This window comes from Mustela nigripes, chromosome 3 (genome assembly GCF_022355385.1).
Source record: "Mustela nigripes isolate SB6536 chromosome 3, MUSNIG.SB6536, whole genome shotgun sequence".
In the NCBI taxonomy this organism is placed as follows: Eukaryota; Metazoa; Chordata; class Mammalia; order Carnivora; family Mustelidae; genus Mustela; species Mustela nigripes.
Window position 1 is genome coordinate 113729284 of NC_081559.1, and position 18419 is coordinate 113747702.

The following is an 18419-nucleotide window of genomic DNA, read 5'->3' on the forward strand; positions in this document are numbered from 1 at the left end:
GGCATACATTGTCAAACTGTTGTCCAGGCAGTTGGTATTTCCCTACATACTTGCCAGCATGGGGTCTTAAGTCCATGTCTATTTGAGAAACAAATTACTCCCCTTCTGAATTGGTGCAAATTCACTTCCCATTGCCTCTAAAATCATCTCTTCACTCTTCCTTCTTCCCTCTCTTGCTATTCTTCCATATCCTTCCTCCTTCCCACCTCAGATTTCATAGAAGCTGGATTTGGTCCTGGTTGGAGAGGGACCAGTTTCAAATACTCTTCACCTCACTTTTTACCTGCATTGTAGGGCATTTGCTATATAAAATCTTTCTGAGGCTTTTTCTGGACAGCCCTGATTTTTCAAAAATTAGTTACTAATTTCTTTCAATTGTAGAAGTTCTGATTTTCACTTTTGTGATTTTTAGTATCAGTTAATGTGTTCCATTTGTTAAGTGACCCTATGCCTTAGCACAGTGATTGAGAGAACTATTTCTGGAATCCTGTAGATCAGGTTCAGATTCCAGCTCCTGTTCTTGTTGACTAGCTTTAGAAACTAGGACATCTTACTTAATCCCTGCAGTCCTTCTGTTTCTTTTCTTTACTTGTAAAACAAATAAAATGATAATACCTTCCTCAGGATTTTGTGAGGATTTAAAAAGGTGATGATTTTAAATATTCCATCATGCCCTAACATATTAGTAAGCACTCCACAGAGTAGCTCTTACCATCATCTCATCTGGTATGTGTGTAAATGAAGCAGGAATTGTTTTTCTCCTTTTTCATTTTAGTAAATGGAATTCCATCAGAAAGAATATTTTTCCTACTGCCACATCTAGAAAGCGCTGGCATGTGAACCTGAATTTAGGACTTTTGATCTATAAGGACTACTTCAAAGTGGGAAAACTATAGAGTGAATGACAAGAATTGTGCCTACTAATTAGAATCATCCAGAAAAACATGACAAGCTTTAAATATGGGGCTTGAGTGACACAACTTCTAAAAAGCTTTGGCCAGCCAGAAGTAGGCAAGAAGATGAGCTTAGTTGCCTGAGAAGAGGAACTGTTCCTGTGCATCTTGACCTCAAAAGAGGTTGCTCTATTCAAAAGTCTTCCCCACACAAAACCAAAAGAGCCTTTTCAAAAAGGTTAAGGTGATGGAGTACTAGGATCAAAACGTATAATAAGTTTGTCTGCTTTGGTTTAAATTAGAATGGAGTGCTGCTTTAAATATATGACTGATTAGGTTTTATTTCTACTTGTTTCCAACAGGGCATGGTGCAGATGTGAAATGTGTAGACTGGCATCCAACAAAAGGGTTAGTTGTTTCAGGAAGTAAAGATAGTCAACAGCCAATCAAGTTCTGGGATCCCAAGACTGGGCAGAGTCTTGCAACACTGTAAGTGATAGGAACCACACCTTGGTCCCTAAACAAAGGGGAACAAGACTGTATTTTTTAACTTTGAGCCTTTTCTCATCCTGTGTATTCATGAAAAACTAGGGTACACAACAGATGAACTTGTACCTAGGGTCTAATTATTAATTAAATATGATTTTTGTTCTTCCATATGTATCTAAATTTAATTTGGGTATCCCTGGGAGTGGGGCAAGGATGAAGATGAAGAAAAGGTGGTTCTCACTATCCTAGGTTGTGGTGTCCTTGTGATACATTTTGGCACTCTATGTAGCTAAGGTGGCACCCACTTACTAGATACAGCCCAGTCTTCTTCATCTTACCACATCTATTTGTAGAGGAAATTTCCCCCCAGTTTTGAATCAGTTCTCATCTTCTGTTTGAGGTGCTTACTTACGATGCAGCCTCATAATAAAGTTTGTCTTTTTAAAATTACTTATTATTATTATATTTTATATTACAATATATATTTTATATTATTATATTTTACATGATTATTTTTTATTATTATCTGTCACTGTTCATAGTTAAATAAACATATTATTAACATGTGTTTTGACCACACCCCTGCATCCTGGTCCTTCTGACTGGAAAGTGAGCCAAATCCAGAGCTGGTTGGAGCAAGGCTGCCTTGTTACATAACTCCAGTGGCCACAACCAAATAGGACACATTGTGACTCCTTGGAGATGTGCATTTTGTAGGCCTTGATTTGTAGTGTTTTTAGTTCAAATTAACCCTCAAACTATCCTGTGCTCTTTTTTAAATGCTTGTCTTAATGAGAGGAGTGTCACTGAATTTTGAAAATTTAATGAGCTTTATTGAATATTAATTTATGTGTTCAAGTGCTTCCCCTGCTTTACATATAAGCTTTTCTATACAGTTGAAGCTCTGCTGCTGTTTTCATTGGTTAATGAAAACTGTACTTAGATAATGGACATTAAGAAGCAATAAAGCTTGTAACATAACAAGACCATGTTAAAAGTACACTTGAAAGAAATAGGTCAGCCACAAAAATAATGTCCAAACCTCTTGCCAAGAGGCCCAACCTCTTGTGTCTTGACCCATGTGCTTTTTAACAAAAATGGCTGTTGTGTCGATTTATCCTTGTTTTGAATTCTGACAGATTATTTTCTTGGTACTTTGTTTCTAGTCATGCCCATAAAAACACAGTAATGGAAGTGAAATTAAATCTCAATGGCAATTGGCTACTCACTGCATCACGTGACCACCTCTGTAAACTTTTTGATATCCGAAACCTGAAAGAAGAGCTTCAAGTCTTCCGAGGTCATAAGAAAGAAGCCACAGGTCAGTGGTTGTGGCATGCTTCTCATTCTATTACCTGTAGTCTGTTGAGATCCTAACAGTTTTGCCTTTGCCCACGTTTTTGTTTCACAGCTGTGGCCTGGCATCCTGTTCATGAAGGACTTTTTGCCAGTGGAGGGTCCGATGGCTCTTTGTTATTCTGGCATGTGGGGTATGTGATAACTTATCATGTAAAGAAGTTGTATATTTTATGAAGAGAGCACCTAAAAGTGTAAAACATAATGTCTTTTTCCTGAGTGTTCATATGTCCTATATCAGAGACTTCCCTGCAGTTTTCAATTCTGTAAACTCAGCTTGGAATAGAAAAATTAGCACCTTTATTTTCAGATCTAGAAGTCATTAAGGGAGATTAAAGCAGTTTCTTATTGGTGAATTCATTCTCCAACCACTTTTCCCTCTGAAGTACTCCTCAGTAAAAGAATACATTGTTGATGACCAAATGAATACCCCTGAAACACAAGGAACTGACCAGATTCAAAGTAACAGGCTTTGGTAGATTTACCAAAGCAAAAGAAAATGTCCAGCATTTGTTCGAGCAAAAGAAAATGTCCCTTTTTTTTCTTCCTTTTTGGTAACTTTTGTGAAAAGACTTCTTTCTGTGATGCTATTACAGGGTAGAGAAGGAAGTGGGTGGGATGGAGATGGCCCACGAAGGAATGATCTGGAGTCTGGCTTGGCATCCTCTTGGACATATTCTCTGCTCAGGTTCAAATGACCATACTAGGTAAGCTTTCTATAAGAAATAACAAGGACTTATTCTCTTCATGGAGCAGCAGAAAATGAAGATTTATATTTATTGATAGATTAATATATTTGTAGTCCAACTTCCTAGGAACATGTAGTGGTTTATTGTTAAGTATGTAATAATAAGAAATAATGTATTGAGAATGACTTTGTTACTTGGATTTTGGTTTGCCTTCTTACTAAAAAAATATTTTGACATCTTAAATTTTTAGAAGAAAGTCACTATAAAACTTTGTTATGTTTACTGGTGGGTTGTTTGGTACTCTTAAGTGCCCAGAAATATACTGAAACCGTCCTCCTCCCCTTACCCCTCCAATCACTTTTATTTTGACAGCAAATTCTGGACCCGAAACCGACCAGGTGATAAAATGCGAGATCGATATAATCTCAACCTATTGCCTGGAATGTCTGAAGATGGAGTAGAATATGGTAAGATTCACATATTTATCCTTCTTTGAAATGTGATATACTCTTATTAAAGCGTTATGGAAAAGATTATATAAAACTAAATTTAGTTTCATAGTTTACTGATTGATAAGGTTTCATTTTTATAAAGTGTTCATTTATTGGGCCACTATGTTTATAAAATCTCTGTTGATAATAGATGTATTCCTATTTATAGATGACCTTGAACCTAATAGCCTGGCAGTAATTCCAGGAATGGGAATACCAGAACAACTAAAATTAGCTATGGAACAAGAGCAGATGGGTAAGAGACATTGTACCTATGTGTTTTATTTTTTTATTTTTTTTTTTTTTAAAGATTTTATTTATTTATTTGACAGAGAGAAATCACAAGTAGATGGAGAGGCAGGCAGAGAGAGAGAGAGAGAAGCAGGCTCTCCGCTGAGCAGAGAGCCCGATGCGGGACTCGATCCCAGGACTCTGAGATCATGACCTGAGCCGAAGGCAGCGGCTTAACCCACTGAGCCACCCAGGCGCCCTGTGTTTTATTTTTATAAAATTTTGGGAGGCGCCTGGGTGGCTCAGTAGGTTAAAGCCTCTGCCTTCGGCTCAGGTCATGATCCCAGGATCCTGGGATTGAGCCTCACATCTGGCTCTCTGCTCTGCAGGGAGCCTGCTTCCTCCTCTCCTCTCTCTCTCTCTGCCTCTTTGCCTACTTGTGATCTTTGTCTGTCAAATACATAAATAAAATCTTAAAAAAAAAAATTATTTTTTTTGTAGACCTGTTTTTTACCTTCATGATACTAGATTATTTTAAAAATGCCAAAATAGTTTATGTTGAGACATGTTGATAAAAGTGATATAAACTACATATTTAAAGTCTGTTCTTTCAAAAATGTGGTTTTCTCTTTTTTTTTCTTTTTTCTTTTCAGTGTTCCAGAATTCATTGTTTATGCACCACACCCAGTGCTCCATGCAATACGTGCCCTCCGTAATACCTACCCCCAGGCTCACCCAACCCCCCACCTCCTCCCCCCAAAACCCTGTTTGTTTCTCAGAGTCCACAGTCTCTCATGGTTCATCTCCCCTCCAATTTCTCCCAACTCACTTCTCTCCATCTCCCCATGTCCTCCATGTTATTTGTTATGCTCCACAAATAAGTGAGACCATATGATAATTGACTCTCTCTGCTTGACTTATTTCACTCAGCATAATCTCTTCCAGTCCCGTTCATGTTGGTACAAAAGTTGGGGATTCATCCTTTCTGATGGAGGCATAATACTCCATAGTGTATATGGACCACATCATTTTTATCCATTTGTCCATTGAGGATCATCTTGGTTCTTTCCACAGTTTGGCAACCGTGGCCATTGCTGCTATGAACATTGGGGTACAGATGGCCTTTCTTTTCACTACATCTGTATCTTTGGGGTAAATACCCAGTAGTGCAATTGCAGGTCATAGGGAAGCTCTATTTTTAATTTCTTAAGGAATCTCCACACTGTTTCCAAAGTGGCTGCACCCACTTGCATTCCCACCAAAAGTGTAAGAGGATTCCCCTTTCTCCACATTCTGTCCAACACTTGTTGTTTACTGTCTTGTTAATTTTGGCCATTCTAACTGGTGTAAGGTGGTATCTCAATGTGGTTTTGATTTGAATTTTCCTAATGGCTAATAATGAACATTTTTTCATGTGTTTGTTAGCCATTTGTATGTCGTCTTTGGAGAAGTGTCTATTCATGTCTTCTGCCCATTTTTTGATGTGTGATTATCTGTTTTGTGTGTGTTCAAATTGAGTTCTTTATAGATCTTGGATATCAGCCCTTTGTCTTTACTGTTATTTATAAATATCTTCTGTCATTCCGTGGGTTGCCTCTTTGTTTTGTTGACTGTTTCCTTTGCTGTGCAGAAGCTTTTGATCTTGATGAAGTCCCAAAAGTTAATTTTCACTTTTGTTTCCTTTGCCTTTGGAGACATATCTTGAAAGAAGTTGCTGCAGCCGATGTCAAAGAGGTTACTGCCTATGTTCTCTTCTAGGATTCAGATAGATTCCTGCCTTATCTTGAGGTTTTTTAAAAATCCATTTTGAGTTTATCTTTGTGTATGGTGTGAGAGAATGGTCGAGTTTCATTCTTCTACACATAGCTGTCCAATTTTCCCAGCACCATTTATTGAAGAGACTGTCTTTTTTTCCACTGTATATTTTTTCCTGCTTTGTCGAAGATTATTTGACCATAGAGTTGAGGGTCCATATCTAAGCTCTTCACTCTGTTCCACTGGTCTGTGTGTCTGTTTTTGTGCCAGCACCATGCTATCTTAGTGATCACAGCTTTGTAGTAAAGCTTGAAATCAGGTAGTGTGATGCCCCCAGTTTTGTTTTTCTTTTTCGACATTTCCTTAGCAATTCAGGGTCTCTTCTGATCCCATACAAATTTTAGGATTGTTTGCTCCAGCTCTTTGAAAAATGCTGGTGGACTTTTGATAGGAATGAAAGTACAGATTGCTCTAGGCAGTATAGACAGTTTATCAATGTTTTTTCTTCTTCTCCATGAGCATGGAATGCTTTTCCATCTTTTTGTGTCTTCTTCAATTTCTTTCATGAATGTTCTGTAGTTCCTTTACCTCTTTGGTTAGGTTTATTCCCAGGTTATCTTATGGTTCTTGGTTCTATAGTAAATGGAATCGATTCTCTAATTTCCCTTTCTGTATTTTCATTGTTAGTGTATAAGAAAGCAATTGATTTTGTATCCTGCCACATTACTGAATTGCTGTATTACTACTAGTTTGGGGGTGGAGTCTTTGAGGTTTTCCATATAAAGTATCATGTCATCTGCAAAGAGAGAGCATTGACTTCTTCATTGCCAATTTGAATACTTTTTTTGTATTTCTTTTTGTTGTCTGATTGCTGTTGCTAGGACTTCTACTACTGTGTTGAATGAGAGTGTTGAGAGTGGGCATCTTTGTCGTGTTCCCGATCTCAAAGGGAAGGCTTTTCCCCGTTCAAAAATGTGTTTATTGATGACGTGGCCATTTGCTCTCATTTCATTGGCTAACTGCTTTTTTTTGTGGTTATAGGGAAAGATGAATCAAATGAAATTGAAATGACGATTCCAGGTTTGGACTGGGGAATGGAGGAGGTGATGCAAAAGGATCAGAAAAAAGTTCCTCAGAAGAAAGTTCCTTATGCAAAACCTATTCCTGCTCAGTTCCAGCAGGTGAGTAACTAGTAGCAGTCCCAACTTGTCCACGCACTGTGGGGTTCTGCTTCTTGAGTGCCTCTTGCATTGTCTCATCTATGGAAAGTATTTCTATACCACAGACTTCTTTGGAGTATTCTTCAACAGAATTCCCATCTGCTGCTCTGCAGTTAGTGCTGAGTTGGTCATGATTCATGTAGCTCTTCTTTTTTTCTCACCTACTTCTTATTGTCCAAGCTATCAGAGGAAGGAGAAGAAGCATGGAGCAGAGAGAGTATGTTGACTCTCTTCTTCATTTGTCTGTCTTTTGCTTTATTTGTCCCCTCAACACAAAGTACACGTGCCCTTTCGAAGAGGTGGGCAGGCTTTTCATTCTCAATAACATGTAAGATCTTACAGTGTTTTTCAGGTTAGTAGTTTCTACCCGATACTGTGCTTTCCTGACTCATTCTCGTTACAGGAAGGAGCATTATAAATAAAGACTATACAAGGCTGGCTGGCTTGTATTTGGCAAGTTGGAAAGAGCTAGTGACATTACAGAATGTTTTTCTCATTCTCTCACTATAATATACATACTTAGGGTGTATTTTAATATTCTCTTCTTTCCCAAGGCTTGGATGCAAAATAAAGTTCCAATTCCTGCCCCAAATGAGGTACTGAATGACAGAAAAGAGGACATTAAATTGGAAGAGAAGAAGAAAACACAAGCAGAAATTGAGCAAGAAATGGCCACATTACAGTATACTAACCCACAGCTTCTGGAGGTGTGTGATACTCTTTAGGGGGTTCAAGATGATCCAAGAAAATAGTGATAATATTTTTTATTGATATGCTCTTACAGAGAAGGGAAGGGCTTCTCAGATGGGTCTTATGAACACCACCATTTCTTTATGTTTTTCAAATTTTCTTAATTGAAGTATAATTGACATACAATTTCATAATAGTTTCAGGTGTGAAAGGATTCTGTTTCTAACACTTTTAAAACAAAATCAGTCAAGCAGTGAGTAGAACTAAGTTAAATATACATTTAAAAAAAAGATATATTTATTTGAGAGAGAGAGAATCAGTGTGAGCAAGCAGGGGGAGGGGCAGTGGGAGAGGTTAGAGAGAGAATCTGGAGCAGACTTGACACTGAGCACAGAGCCTGATGCAGGACTTGATCCCACAATCCTGAGATCATGATCTGAGCCAAAATCAAGAGTCAGACACTTAACCTACTGAGCCACCCAGTCTCTCCTTCATATACATTTTCTTTTTTAAGATTTTATTTATTTATTTGACAGACAGAGATCACAAGTAGGCAGAGAGGCAGGCAGAGAGAGAGAGAGAGAGAGGAGGAAGTAGGCTCCCTACAGAGCAGAGAGCCCTATGTGGGGCTCGATCCCAGGACCTTGGGATCATGACCTGAGCTGAAGGCAGAGGCTTTAACCCAATGAGCCACCCAGGTGTCCCCTTCATATACATTTTTTAATAGGAAAGATAAAACCAACATAGTTTTAACTTGATTCATGTATTTATTGACAGATAAAATAATTTTTTTGTCAACTCTAGAGCAGGTGGTTTGCTCTTATTTCTTTTCACCTTTGACAGTTAACCAAAAATGAGAAAACATTAGTAAATTTTTGAATGTAATAAGATGATTATAAATAATCCTGACTTCTGTTTTCCCAGTATTTAAAAAGAAGAAGTCTCCTTCTCTATAAAAAGAGAAGTCTCCTTTCTCTGATAGAGAGCCGGGGTGGCTTAGTTGGTTAAGTGACTTCCTTCCAGTCAGTTCATGATCCTGGGGTCCTGGGATCAAGTCCCATATCAGGCTTCCCCTGCCCAGTGGGGAGCGTGCTTCTCCCTCCACCTCTGCTTGCCACTTCCCCTGCTTGTGTTCTCTCTCTCTGCCAAATAAATAAATAAAATATTTTTTAAAAATATAAGAAGGCATCTAGAGTGAGTCTGGAAGTTTGTGTGCTCTCAGAATATCTGAATGTTATATGAATTCTTGTTATTGTGGAGTGTTGAACGGTTGATGCCTTATGTTTGTCTTGAGGCTCCCCCAGTGAAATAAATGATAGCAGTATGTCATCTTCAAGGGTCTGGTGTATTTACCAATATTTTTTTTTTTCCTTTCTTTCCAGCAACTTAAAATTGAAAGACTTGCGCAGAAACAGGCTGAGCAAATTCAGCCTCCTCCTTCATCTGGCACCCCTCTCCTCGGACCCCAGCCCTTTCCAGGACAAGGTCCAATGTCTCAGATTCCTCAAGGTTTTCAGCAGCCCCATCCATCTCAGCAGATGCCAATGAACATGGCTCAAATGGGGCCTCCAGGTCCACAGGGACAGTTTAGACCCCCTGGACCCCAGGGACAAATGGGGCCACAAGGTCCTCCGCTGCATCAGGGAGGTGGGGGGCCACAAGGATTCATGGGACCACAAGGGCCCCAGGGCCCACCCCAGGGGTTGCCAAGGCCTCAGGACATGCACGGGCCCCAAGGAATGCAGAGGCATCCTGGACCTCATGGCCCTTTGGGACCTCAAGGACCACCTGGACCACAGGGTAATTCTGGTCCTCAAGGTCATATGGGTCCTCAGGGTCCACCTGGCCCACAAGGTCACATAGGCCCTCAAGGCCCACCTGGTCCCCAGGGTCACTTGGGTCCTCAGGGGCCTCCTGGTACTCAAGGTATGCAGGGACCACCTGGTCCCAGAGGAATGCAAGGACCTCCTCATCCTCATGGGATGCAAGGTGGGCCAGGGTCTCAAGGGATCCAGGGTCCTGTGTCTCAGGGACCTCTGATGGGATTGAATCCAAGAGGAATGCAGGGTCCTCCAGGCCCCCGAGAAAATCAGGGTCCTGCTCCCCAAGGGATGATGATGGGCCATCCGCCTCAAGAGATGCGAGGACCTCACCCTCCAAGTGGACTGCTGGGACATGGCCCTCAGGAGATGCGAGGCCCTCAGGAGATGCGAGGCATGCAGGGGCCTCCAGCCCAAGGGTCCATGCTGGGCCCCCCCCAGGAATTGCGAGGGCCTCCAGGCTCACAGGGTCAGCAGGGGCCGCCCCAGGGCTCTTTGGGGCCTCCACCCCAGGGTGGCATGCAAGGGCCCCCTGGACCTCAGGGACAGCAGAACCCGGCAAGAGGGCCACATCCATCTCAAGGGCCAATACCATTCCAGCAACAGAAAACAGCTCTGCTAGGTGATGGACCCCGGGCCCCCTTCAATCAGGTATTATTTATTTCTAACTTACAGGCATTGCACATTGGGAAAATAAGCTCTGCACGGAGGTGGCACTTCCAGATGCTGTGGAAGGCAGTCACAGCTTGTATCACTGTCTCTCAAGTAGTCACAGTGGCTTGAGAACAGCGTCATGGCTGAAGAAGGAAATGAGAGTAAACAAGACCATTGAATATATTGTAATATGAATCTTTTCAATAGAAATCATTCCAGAAAAGATCAACTTTCAGTTGAATACCATTCATAATTGTCCCCAGGCTCTAAAAGAGCTGTGGCCCTGAGGAGGAAGCAGGGGTGGCCCTAGGCCTGTTAGATCCCCCTTTCCTGGGCTCTTTAGTTTGTAGCCTGGGGTTTCATGGGCTAATCCACCTGCCGGCTCTACTCTTTAAGATAGGATGGAGTATTTAACTCACAAGTGTATGGTAAACTCTGATCTCACTATTTTCATTTCAGTGAATGCTTTTAGAGATCTCTGAATCCAGAATTGTGCATTCTCAGATGGTGACCCCCTGGACAAAATGCTGTTCAAGTTGTTTTCCACTCACATGTAAATTTATTTACTGGAGGGAGTAATTCTGTAGAAATTGTCTTGGCCCTTTTCTGAGGATTCTGTTTTTGTTAGCTGAGTTTTATTACCCATTTGCTGGGCTTGTGCTTGAGAAGTAGTGTGAGGAGGGTTCAGGTTTTGTGTGGGAATTACAGAAAGACTGCATTAGCACGAATGGATTTACCACTCTTTGCTCTGTGGTTTTGATATTTTTCTGAGGTTGATAGTCTGGAAGCATTATTTGGGTATGAAGCACTGGGTTTGGAGAGGATATGCTGCATGTGATAAACAACAGTCTGTTTTTGCTTTTTCTAACACCTCTGAGAATCTGTCCTGTGAAGATGACATTGGGTTTTCCAAGTTAAAATAACCAGCAGAATAAGCAGGTTAGGCATTACTCTTCCATAGATCTTCCAGGACTTACAAGTGTCACAGCAGTGAAGAGTAGTTGAGTTTATTTCCAAAATCTGTTGGACATTTTTTAGAATTTACGGTGAGAGGAATAAATCTAGGTTTATTGTCCTGAAGTGCCCTAAAATGTGCAGTGTTGTATGTTTTATTAATACACAACATTTGTATATGTGTACAGTATCAGTTCCCTAACCTTACAGTAATGAATAGCTTTCATTGGGAGGACAAAAACAGCGATGAACTTTAGTTACGTTATGACTGAAATTAAAAACATGTCAGATTCAAGAGGATAGGCCTGAGTTTCTGGGACAATTCAGTTAGAGTTTTTATTATATTAAGTAGTAAAAGATATTATACATGAAAAACACAATGGCTGTAAAGATTTAGTTGACCTATAGAATGAGTATAAAGGTTGATGCATTATAGGACATTTCAAATCTCAAGCTTTGACTGATTAAATCTTTACTCCTATTTTTTATGTGCTGAAATCTGACTTTCTTCACTTTGATAAGGCTAATTATTTAAGCCAGTTGTTTCAGTTGCTTTAATTTAGAGGAATTGCTTTCTGGTGTTAAAGTAATAGCATGAAAGATGTTGATAAGAGCAGTCCTTAGGCGAAGAGGACAGTAACCAAAGGAAGACAGAAATTACAGGTATTGAATTAATGATAGTCATTTGTACCTACAATGCTGGGTGTCCTAACAAGGCTGCTCTTTCATGTAGCTAGTTTGGAATGTGCAAGCCATTTTGCTATGGATGGTTTTGAAACTCTGCTATTTTTATAGTAGGCCCAGTTACCAAGTGCATTTTTTTAAGTAAAGAAATGTATTTTTTAAATTTTATTTAAAGATTTTATTTATTTGACAGACAGAGATCACAAGTAGGCAGAGAGGCAGGCAGAGACAGAGAGAGGGGGAAGCAGGCTCCCCGCTGAGCAGAAAGCCTGATTCGGGGCCAGGACTCCGGGATCATGACCTGAGCCGAAGGCAGAGGCTTTAACCCACTGAGCCACCCACGTGCCCCAGAAATGTCTTTGTTAAGAGTCCTGATCCAAGGTCACTGGACAGTGTGGAGACTCAGAATTTAGACATGGCTAGGTTAAGAAAAACATAATCTTAGAGACAAGCTGGGATGAGGTCTGGGGTTCCAGAACATGGAGACACAGAAGAGGTTTGTATCTGCAGGGACCCAAGGGATCCAGCTGGATCACAGGTGACTCACCTGGGAATGAGCCATAGGGTGCTGAGGATGGGGAAATGCTGAGGTAGAGAAGAGGGAGGTAAAGCCAGTGTGAGCATCTCATCTTGAAACACTTTCATGTTCTTCTCCCTCTTCAAACCCAGCCCTAGCCTCTTAAGAGGAGTAGTTATTTTCTGTAGCTGGAAAAGAGTCCCAAGTGTGAGAGCCAAGTTTACCTGTTCTGGCGGATTTCCAGATCTTTACTTTTGCCAGAAGTTCCTCCTTTGTGCAGAGTGTTAATGTTATGATTTCTGACTTTCCATTGAGGTTCTTACTTGGCATCACAGGTAAAGATCTAGCTTTAAATAAAACCTATCATCAGGTTTAAAATAAAAGTGTTATATTTTGTTATGGTAAGAGAAGTATCTCCTTCCCCCAATTTAAGGATGATTTTACTATGATGTCACTAGCTGTATGTTTACTGCTGGAGGCGTTGGGACAAATTAGTGTTTTTGTCTTGTCACATTATGATAAAATTGCTATTTATGAAGCACAAGCCTATGATTTCACACCCCCGCTTTAAAAACATCTTTTCAGGAAGGACAGAACGCAGGCCCCCCACCCCTGATACCAGGCCTAGGGCAGCAGGGAGCACAAGGTCGCATCCCCCCTCTTAACCCTGGACAAGGACCTGGCCCTAACAAAGGTAAATATCTGCTCGGCTGAATAAGAGTTGTATTTTACCACCTCTTGGTAAATCTTACAATAAATAGTTTATTGGTAAGTAATGGATAGAATGGTCATTTGAACCCTGTAGGAAAAATAGGAGCACTGTCATTTCAGGTAAAGGCTTTGTCTTCATGTTGTTTTCACAGACTTGCTTTAGTTAGCTAAAAATGCTGCCCTGAGGAGGTAAGCTCCTCACCACCTGAAGCTGGCGGTGAAAGTGCTGGGACAACCGCTAGTAGAAGGGCCTGGGCCACAGGCCGGCCTTATCCATGTCTGGGGAATGGGAGTGGGTTCTGTGCTCACTGAATGCAAGTGCATGTCATTTGTATCCTGGAAATCTTCCACTTAGTTTTTGATGAGATAAAGAATTTAGAGATTTTAATAGTGTTTTTAGTATTATCCCCTTCTCCCCACCAAATTGTGTCATGTATGGAATTCTTTAGCTGATTATATTGTTCTACACAATTTGACAAGAAGAAAGCAATGTACAGATGTATCCAGTTCTTGATACTATGGAAAGCACAGAAATGAGAACTGTCAGTATTTAGATGTGAGTCTGTTTGGAAGTTGAGTTAATTTCAGGAGTTGAAAGCACAGAGGCAGTCCCTTGTGCTGAGGTGTTCTGCTATCACAGGGGAAGGGGCTGGAGCTGGAGTGAGGGGTGGTAGACTGCTGGCTAGAGAGGGTGAGGGCAGGACTGAGTGATGTGGATGGAGGGAAGGTTGGAGATGGGAGTTGTTCAAGTCGGTGCACTGTTTCTTACAGGGAGGACACAAGCCAGAGATCCAGGAGTATTGTGGAGGTTGCACTTCAAAGAATTTAACTCCTTTTAATTTTTAATTAGCTGAGCCCACAGCACTCTGTGGCACATGTTACATTTCTTGCCCTCTTTTGATCAGATTAAGAAGAGTTTTCATTCGCATTTTATAGCCCTAGGACTTTGGGAGAAGCAGGACATCCTAGGAAAGGGAGCAGAAAAGGAATTAGGAGAATCTTTATTATAGTCTCATTGCATGAAAGTGGTGGCCAATAGGGAAAAAGAGAAAGCAAGAATCCATCTTTGGAATTTGGGGACCCTAAGAAGAGTCTGTTACCCACAAGGTACAGCTATCAACAAACTGAGAGCCTGCCTCTCTTCCTCTCCCCTACCTTGTGTCTGTCTCCACCTATTTCCCTCTCCACCTTGCTCTTCCCCTTTTCTCTTTACCTCTCTCTCTCTCTTCCTCCTCTCTTTCTCCTCCCAGGGACCAAAGGGAGAAGGGAGAGCCGAGAAAGTGGCCCTGCCATCCCCTACTGGATTAACCAACGCCGCCGCCCCATCACCGGTGGCCACATCCCTTCTAATTTGTAGTGGTGGGTTTCTTTCCTTGGAGGAGCCAGGGTACTTTTAAACAGATAGAGGTAATGGGAGGATTATTATTCATAGGTAAGTCCAAATGGAATGTGTTCAGCTTCCTCAGGTCAAAGTCTGCTGTGTCTGAGATCACACCAAGTTCAAGCAACATAAAGTCAGAGAAGAAGTCACTAGCTGCAGGAACCCACTGAGAAGTGAGGAGCTCTCTTTACCACAAGGAGAGGGACCTGGGATATTTGCAAACTGACTGAACAAAGAGGCAACTTAGAAGGTGCTTTCCTCAGCTGGGAGAGGACTGGTTTAATGAAGGAAAGACTAGGAGGCAGAAGGCATAGGAAGAGCTTAAGAGAAGAGAGAAACCTTCTAATGGTGTTTTTTTATACTGACATTTCCAACTTTTTTATATGTGTTGAATGGTGAGGAGGGATTGAAATGGCCAAAACAAGGGAACAAAAAGGGAAGAGGAAGGGCATTGGGAGGGGAAGAATCCTGGCTGACTGTAATGTGAGGGAAGGAAGTTTGTCTTTACTGCCAAGGGAGAAGGAGGGAAAGACACGAGCGGGGCAGGTGGAGGAATTTCATCTTAAAAATGTAGTTGTTTTTAGAGCAGGAGGGTCCCTTTGCTACCTACTTTTAAAAAGTGCTTGAATTGTATGTTGATGGAAAATAGGTACATATTTTCAATGGCTGCACAGTAGCCAGGAGAGCAAACCCCTTCAAGGTTCAGAACTAAGCTAAGTTAACCATCACAACTTTAGTTGGCCTGTTTCTAGTTTTATTCAGGACTTGGAATATTTTACATATGTTAAAATGTTCTCAAAAAAATTTTAGCAGGTTTCCAAACACTGTGTGCAGTGAATAGTGATAATTTTTATAGTTGAGGGATATATATCATTCATCCATGCAAAGGGTGGAAAATATGTTAATATAACCCCGAAACTAAATTTTAAGCAAGGGCTGTTTGGTCACCAAGCAGTTATTAGGCCCATGGTTCCATGTGCAGTAGGAGGATTTTGTTAAGGATCAAAGTGTGCTTTTGTTACAGACCCAAGCTGTCCACTTCCCTGAGGGGTTTGAATGAAGTATTCCCTGTCTTAAAAAAAAAAAAAGAATCAAAGTGTGAGTTAACGAATCAAGTTGAATGAACTAGGGGTTAAAGGAGCAGCATCAGGGATGGTGGCAGCATAGCCTCAGCACCTGCCCTTTGCAGGTGCAGAGGTGAATTGCCTGTGCGTGGCTTCCTGGCCAGCAGCATGAATTTTCTCTGTTGTCTCCTCCCTGGCTATGGAGCAGACAGGCCTAATGAAGTCCTAGAACAATGGGGAAAAGGAAGGGATGCTCATTCTTACGCCTGTGAGACTGTCATGTTTTCTCAATTAATCCTCACAGCAACAAGTAGTTGCTAATCTCATTTGAGACTAGTAATTTGCCCGAGGTGGAGGTGCTTAGTGAGTGGGTGATGAAGTTGAAATCTGCACCCAAAACCTGTGTTTTTCCATTAGATAGTGCCTTAGGGATTTGTCTCCCAAGTATGCTAGAACTAAGGAGGGAAAATATTCTAAATACAAGAATGCATTCTCAAATTGTAAGATGCTGAATATCAGACCTGTGCTGGTGGGATTCCTGGAAGACAAGGTAAAAATCAGCTTTGTTTCCTTTAGGTGACTCACGCGGCCCTCCAAACCATCACATGGGCCCCATGTCAGAGAGGCGGCATGAGCAGAGCAGCGGCCCTGAGCACGGGCCTGAGAGGGGGCCTTTCCGGGGCAGCCAGGACTGCAGGGGTCCCCCTGATAGGCGTGGCCCTCACCCCGACTTCCCTGATGACTTCAGCAGACCAGATGACTTCCATCCGGACAAGCGCTTTGGCCACCGATTACGTGAATTTGAGGGGCGAGGAGGACCTTTACCACAAGAAGAGAAGTGGAGGCGTGGGGGCCCTGGGCCTCCGTTTCCGCCTGATCACAGGGAATTCAGCGAGGGGGATGGCCGGGGAGCAGCCCGGGGCCCTCCGGGGGCTTGGGAAGGCCGCAGACCTGGAGATGAACGATTCCCCCGGGATCCTGAGGACCCGCGTTTTCGAGGGCGCAGAGAAGAAAGGTGGGACAGATGCTTTGTGGGTCTAGTTCTTCCCTGGAGCTGTTGAACTCTTCTACAAAAGTCTCTTTCCTCTTTTGCTTGGGCAGAGGGCACTATATTGATTACTGGTTCTATCCAATCTAAATTTTGCGTTTAGACTTGAAGCAAGTAATTATGATTTTTAACATTTTTGTGTCTTTTTACCTTTACAATTTAGATATCTTTTTATTTTTGCTTATTTTTTGGTCCTTTGTGAGGATCAGTATAGTATGAAGTTTCTGGAACCTGATTAGAAGTCTCCAGATTCTCTTGGTTAGAATGATGTACTGTGACACATCTAGGTTGAGAATAAAAGAATTATGAGTTAGTTTTTGTATAATTGCCTAAAGATCTTAACACAATCAAGTCAAACTGAAAATTAGTCTTGCTGTTCAGTTAGGTCAAGGTCAGGGTTAAACACTTAGCTTACCATGGGTAAAATAGGCCCTGAAGAAATGAGAGGAAACAAGCATTAGTGAATCTCAGAGGAGACTGAGACTCCTCCTGTGGTGGTGATGATTGAGTATTTCTGTGTGCCAGTGAATTATGAGACCCGTGTTCTTGTCAGCAGTTTGCAGATGAGGGGCGATGATGAGGCTCCACACAGTTGACTCTTGGCCAACTGGAGGTATGGAAGCAGCTTCAGGCCGGGCTGGTGGACCGCCGTGCACATGCCCATGCTGTGCGGCGCTCCCACTGTATGGCCATGGCGTTGCCTATCCCATCTCTCTTGACCGTTGCTAGTGGTGGGGGACTGAGTTCAGGATTGGATCCCAATCCTCATGGGATTTGTTAGAAAAGAAGGGCTGAAAACATGGCCAAGGGGGGTAAAATCAAGGGGTTCAAGAAAGCAGCTTCCAGAGGGGTGTTTTTAAAGGATTTAAGGGCTCCTAGTTTTCTCAAGGGCCTCTCTCAGAGGTATCCAAGGATTCATTCTTTGAAATGTCTTTATATTAGTCTGCAAGAGCCTCATTTTCAATGGCTCTGACCTCAGTGGAACTTTCATTGATTTCTTGAACCTTTGCATCTTGTGCAGTTTCAGATTTTACCGTGCCTCAATTTTATATATTTCCTCTGTCAGTGACAGACCCACAGCCCAGACTCTTGTGCTGTTGACAGCTTTCTGTTGCTCTTCAGATATGCCCAACGTGTTCCTTTTCCTGTTGTGCTTGCTGTTTTCTCTGCCCGGAACACAGTCTCCCAGATGCTTTTGGCTCACTCTGGTTAGATCCCTCCTCCTGTTAGCCCAGTTCCTTTACCCTGCTTCCTATTTCTTCATAGCACTTAGCACTGCTTGACATTAAACGATGTGTTTATTATGTGTATCTGCAAGGACCATGATGGCTTCCCTAGGGCACAGGGACTTTGTTTCTTTACCTCTGTGTCCCCAGGACCCAGTGGTAGTGGAGACACAGGGTAGGTGCTAAGTAACAAAATGAGTTTGTTAAATGGGGAAGGAGAGTCAGTTTATCAGGAGATGATCTAGTCAGCTTGGACTGCCATAACAAGGTACCATGGGCTGGGAATGTGAAACAACATGAATCTATTTTCTCGAAGTTCTGGAGGCTCGAAGTCATGGATCATGGTCCAGCAGGGTGCGGTTTTGGTCAGACTTCTCTTCCTGGTTTGTGGGCAGCCAGCTGCTTTCTCCCTGAGTCTTGGCCTGGTGGAGAGAGAATGCCTCTTCTCATCAGGGTACTAATCCCATCACAAGGCCCCCACCCTCGTAACCTCTTCTAAGTTTTTTCCCCCTAAGACTTTATTTATTTGAGAGAACGCGAGCTTGC

At 42.0% G+C, this 18419-nt stretch overlaps 1 protein-coding gene across 3 annotated transcripts in view; it reads left to right on the forward strand.

Annotated features, from left to right (window-relative positions):
- The window catches only part of WDR33 (WD repeat domain 33), a 122314-nt gene that overhangs the window by 96613 nt on the left and 7282 nt on the right, over positions 1 to 18419 (forward strand). Inside the window, exons 8-19 of one of the 3 annotated variants that reach the window (XM_059394535.1) lie at positions 1256 to 1382; positions 2549 to 2703; positions 2794 to 2872; positions 3335 to 3445; positions 3800 to 3894; positions 4088 to 4174; positions 6946 to 7085; positions 7679 to 7831; positions 9197 to 10285; positions 13029 to 13137; positions 14405 to 14513; positions 16176 to 16265. In XM_059394535.1, the coding sequence (XP_059250518.1) occupies positions 1256 to 1382; positions 2549 to 2703; positions 2794 to 2872; positions 3335 to 3445; positions 3800 to 3894; positions 4088 to 4174; positions 6946 to 7085; positions 7679 to 7831; positions 9197 to 10285; positions 13029 to 13137; positions 14405 to 14511 (2252 nt within the window). In that variant the 3' untranslated portion in view covers positions 14512 to 14513; positions 16176 to 16265. Of the gene's footprint in view, positions 1 to 1255; positions 1383 to 2548; positions 2704 to 2793; positions 2873 to 3334; positions 3446 to 3799; positions 3895 to 4087; positions 4175 to 6945; positions 7086 to 7678; positions 7832 to 9196; positions 10286 to 13028; positions 13138 to 14404; positions 14514 to 16175; positions 16615 to 18419 lie in introns of those variants that run through there. The other 2 variants (XM_059394533.1, XM_059394534.1) reach the window with 2 other exon arrangements.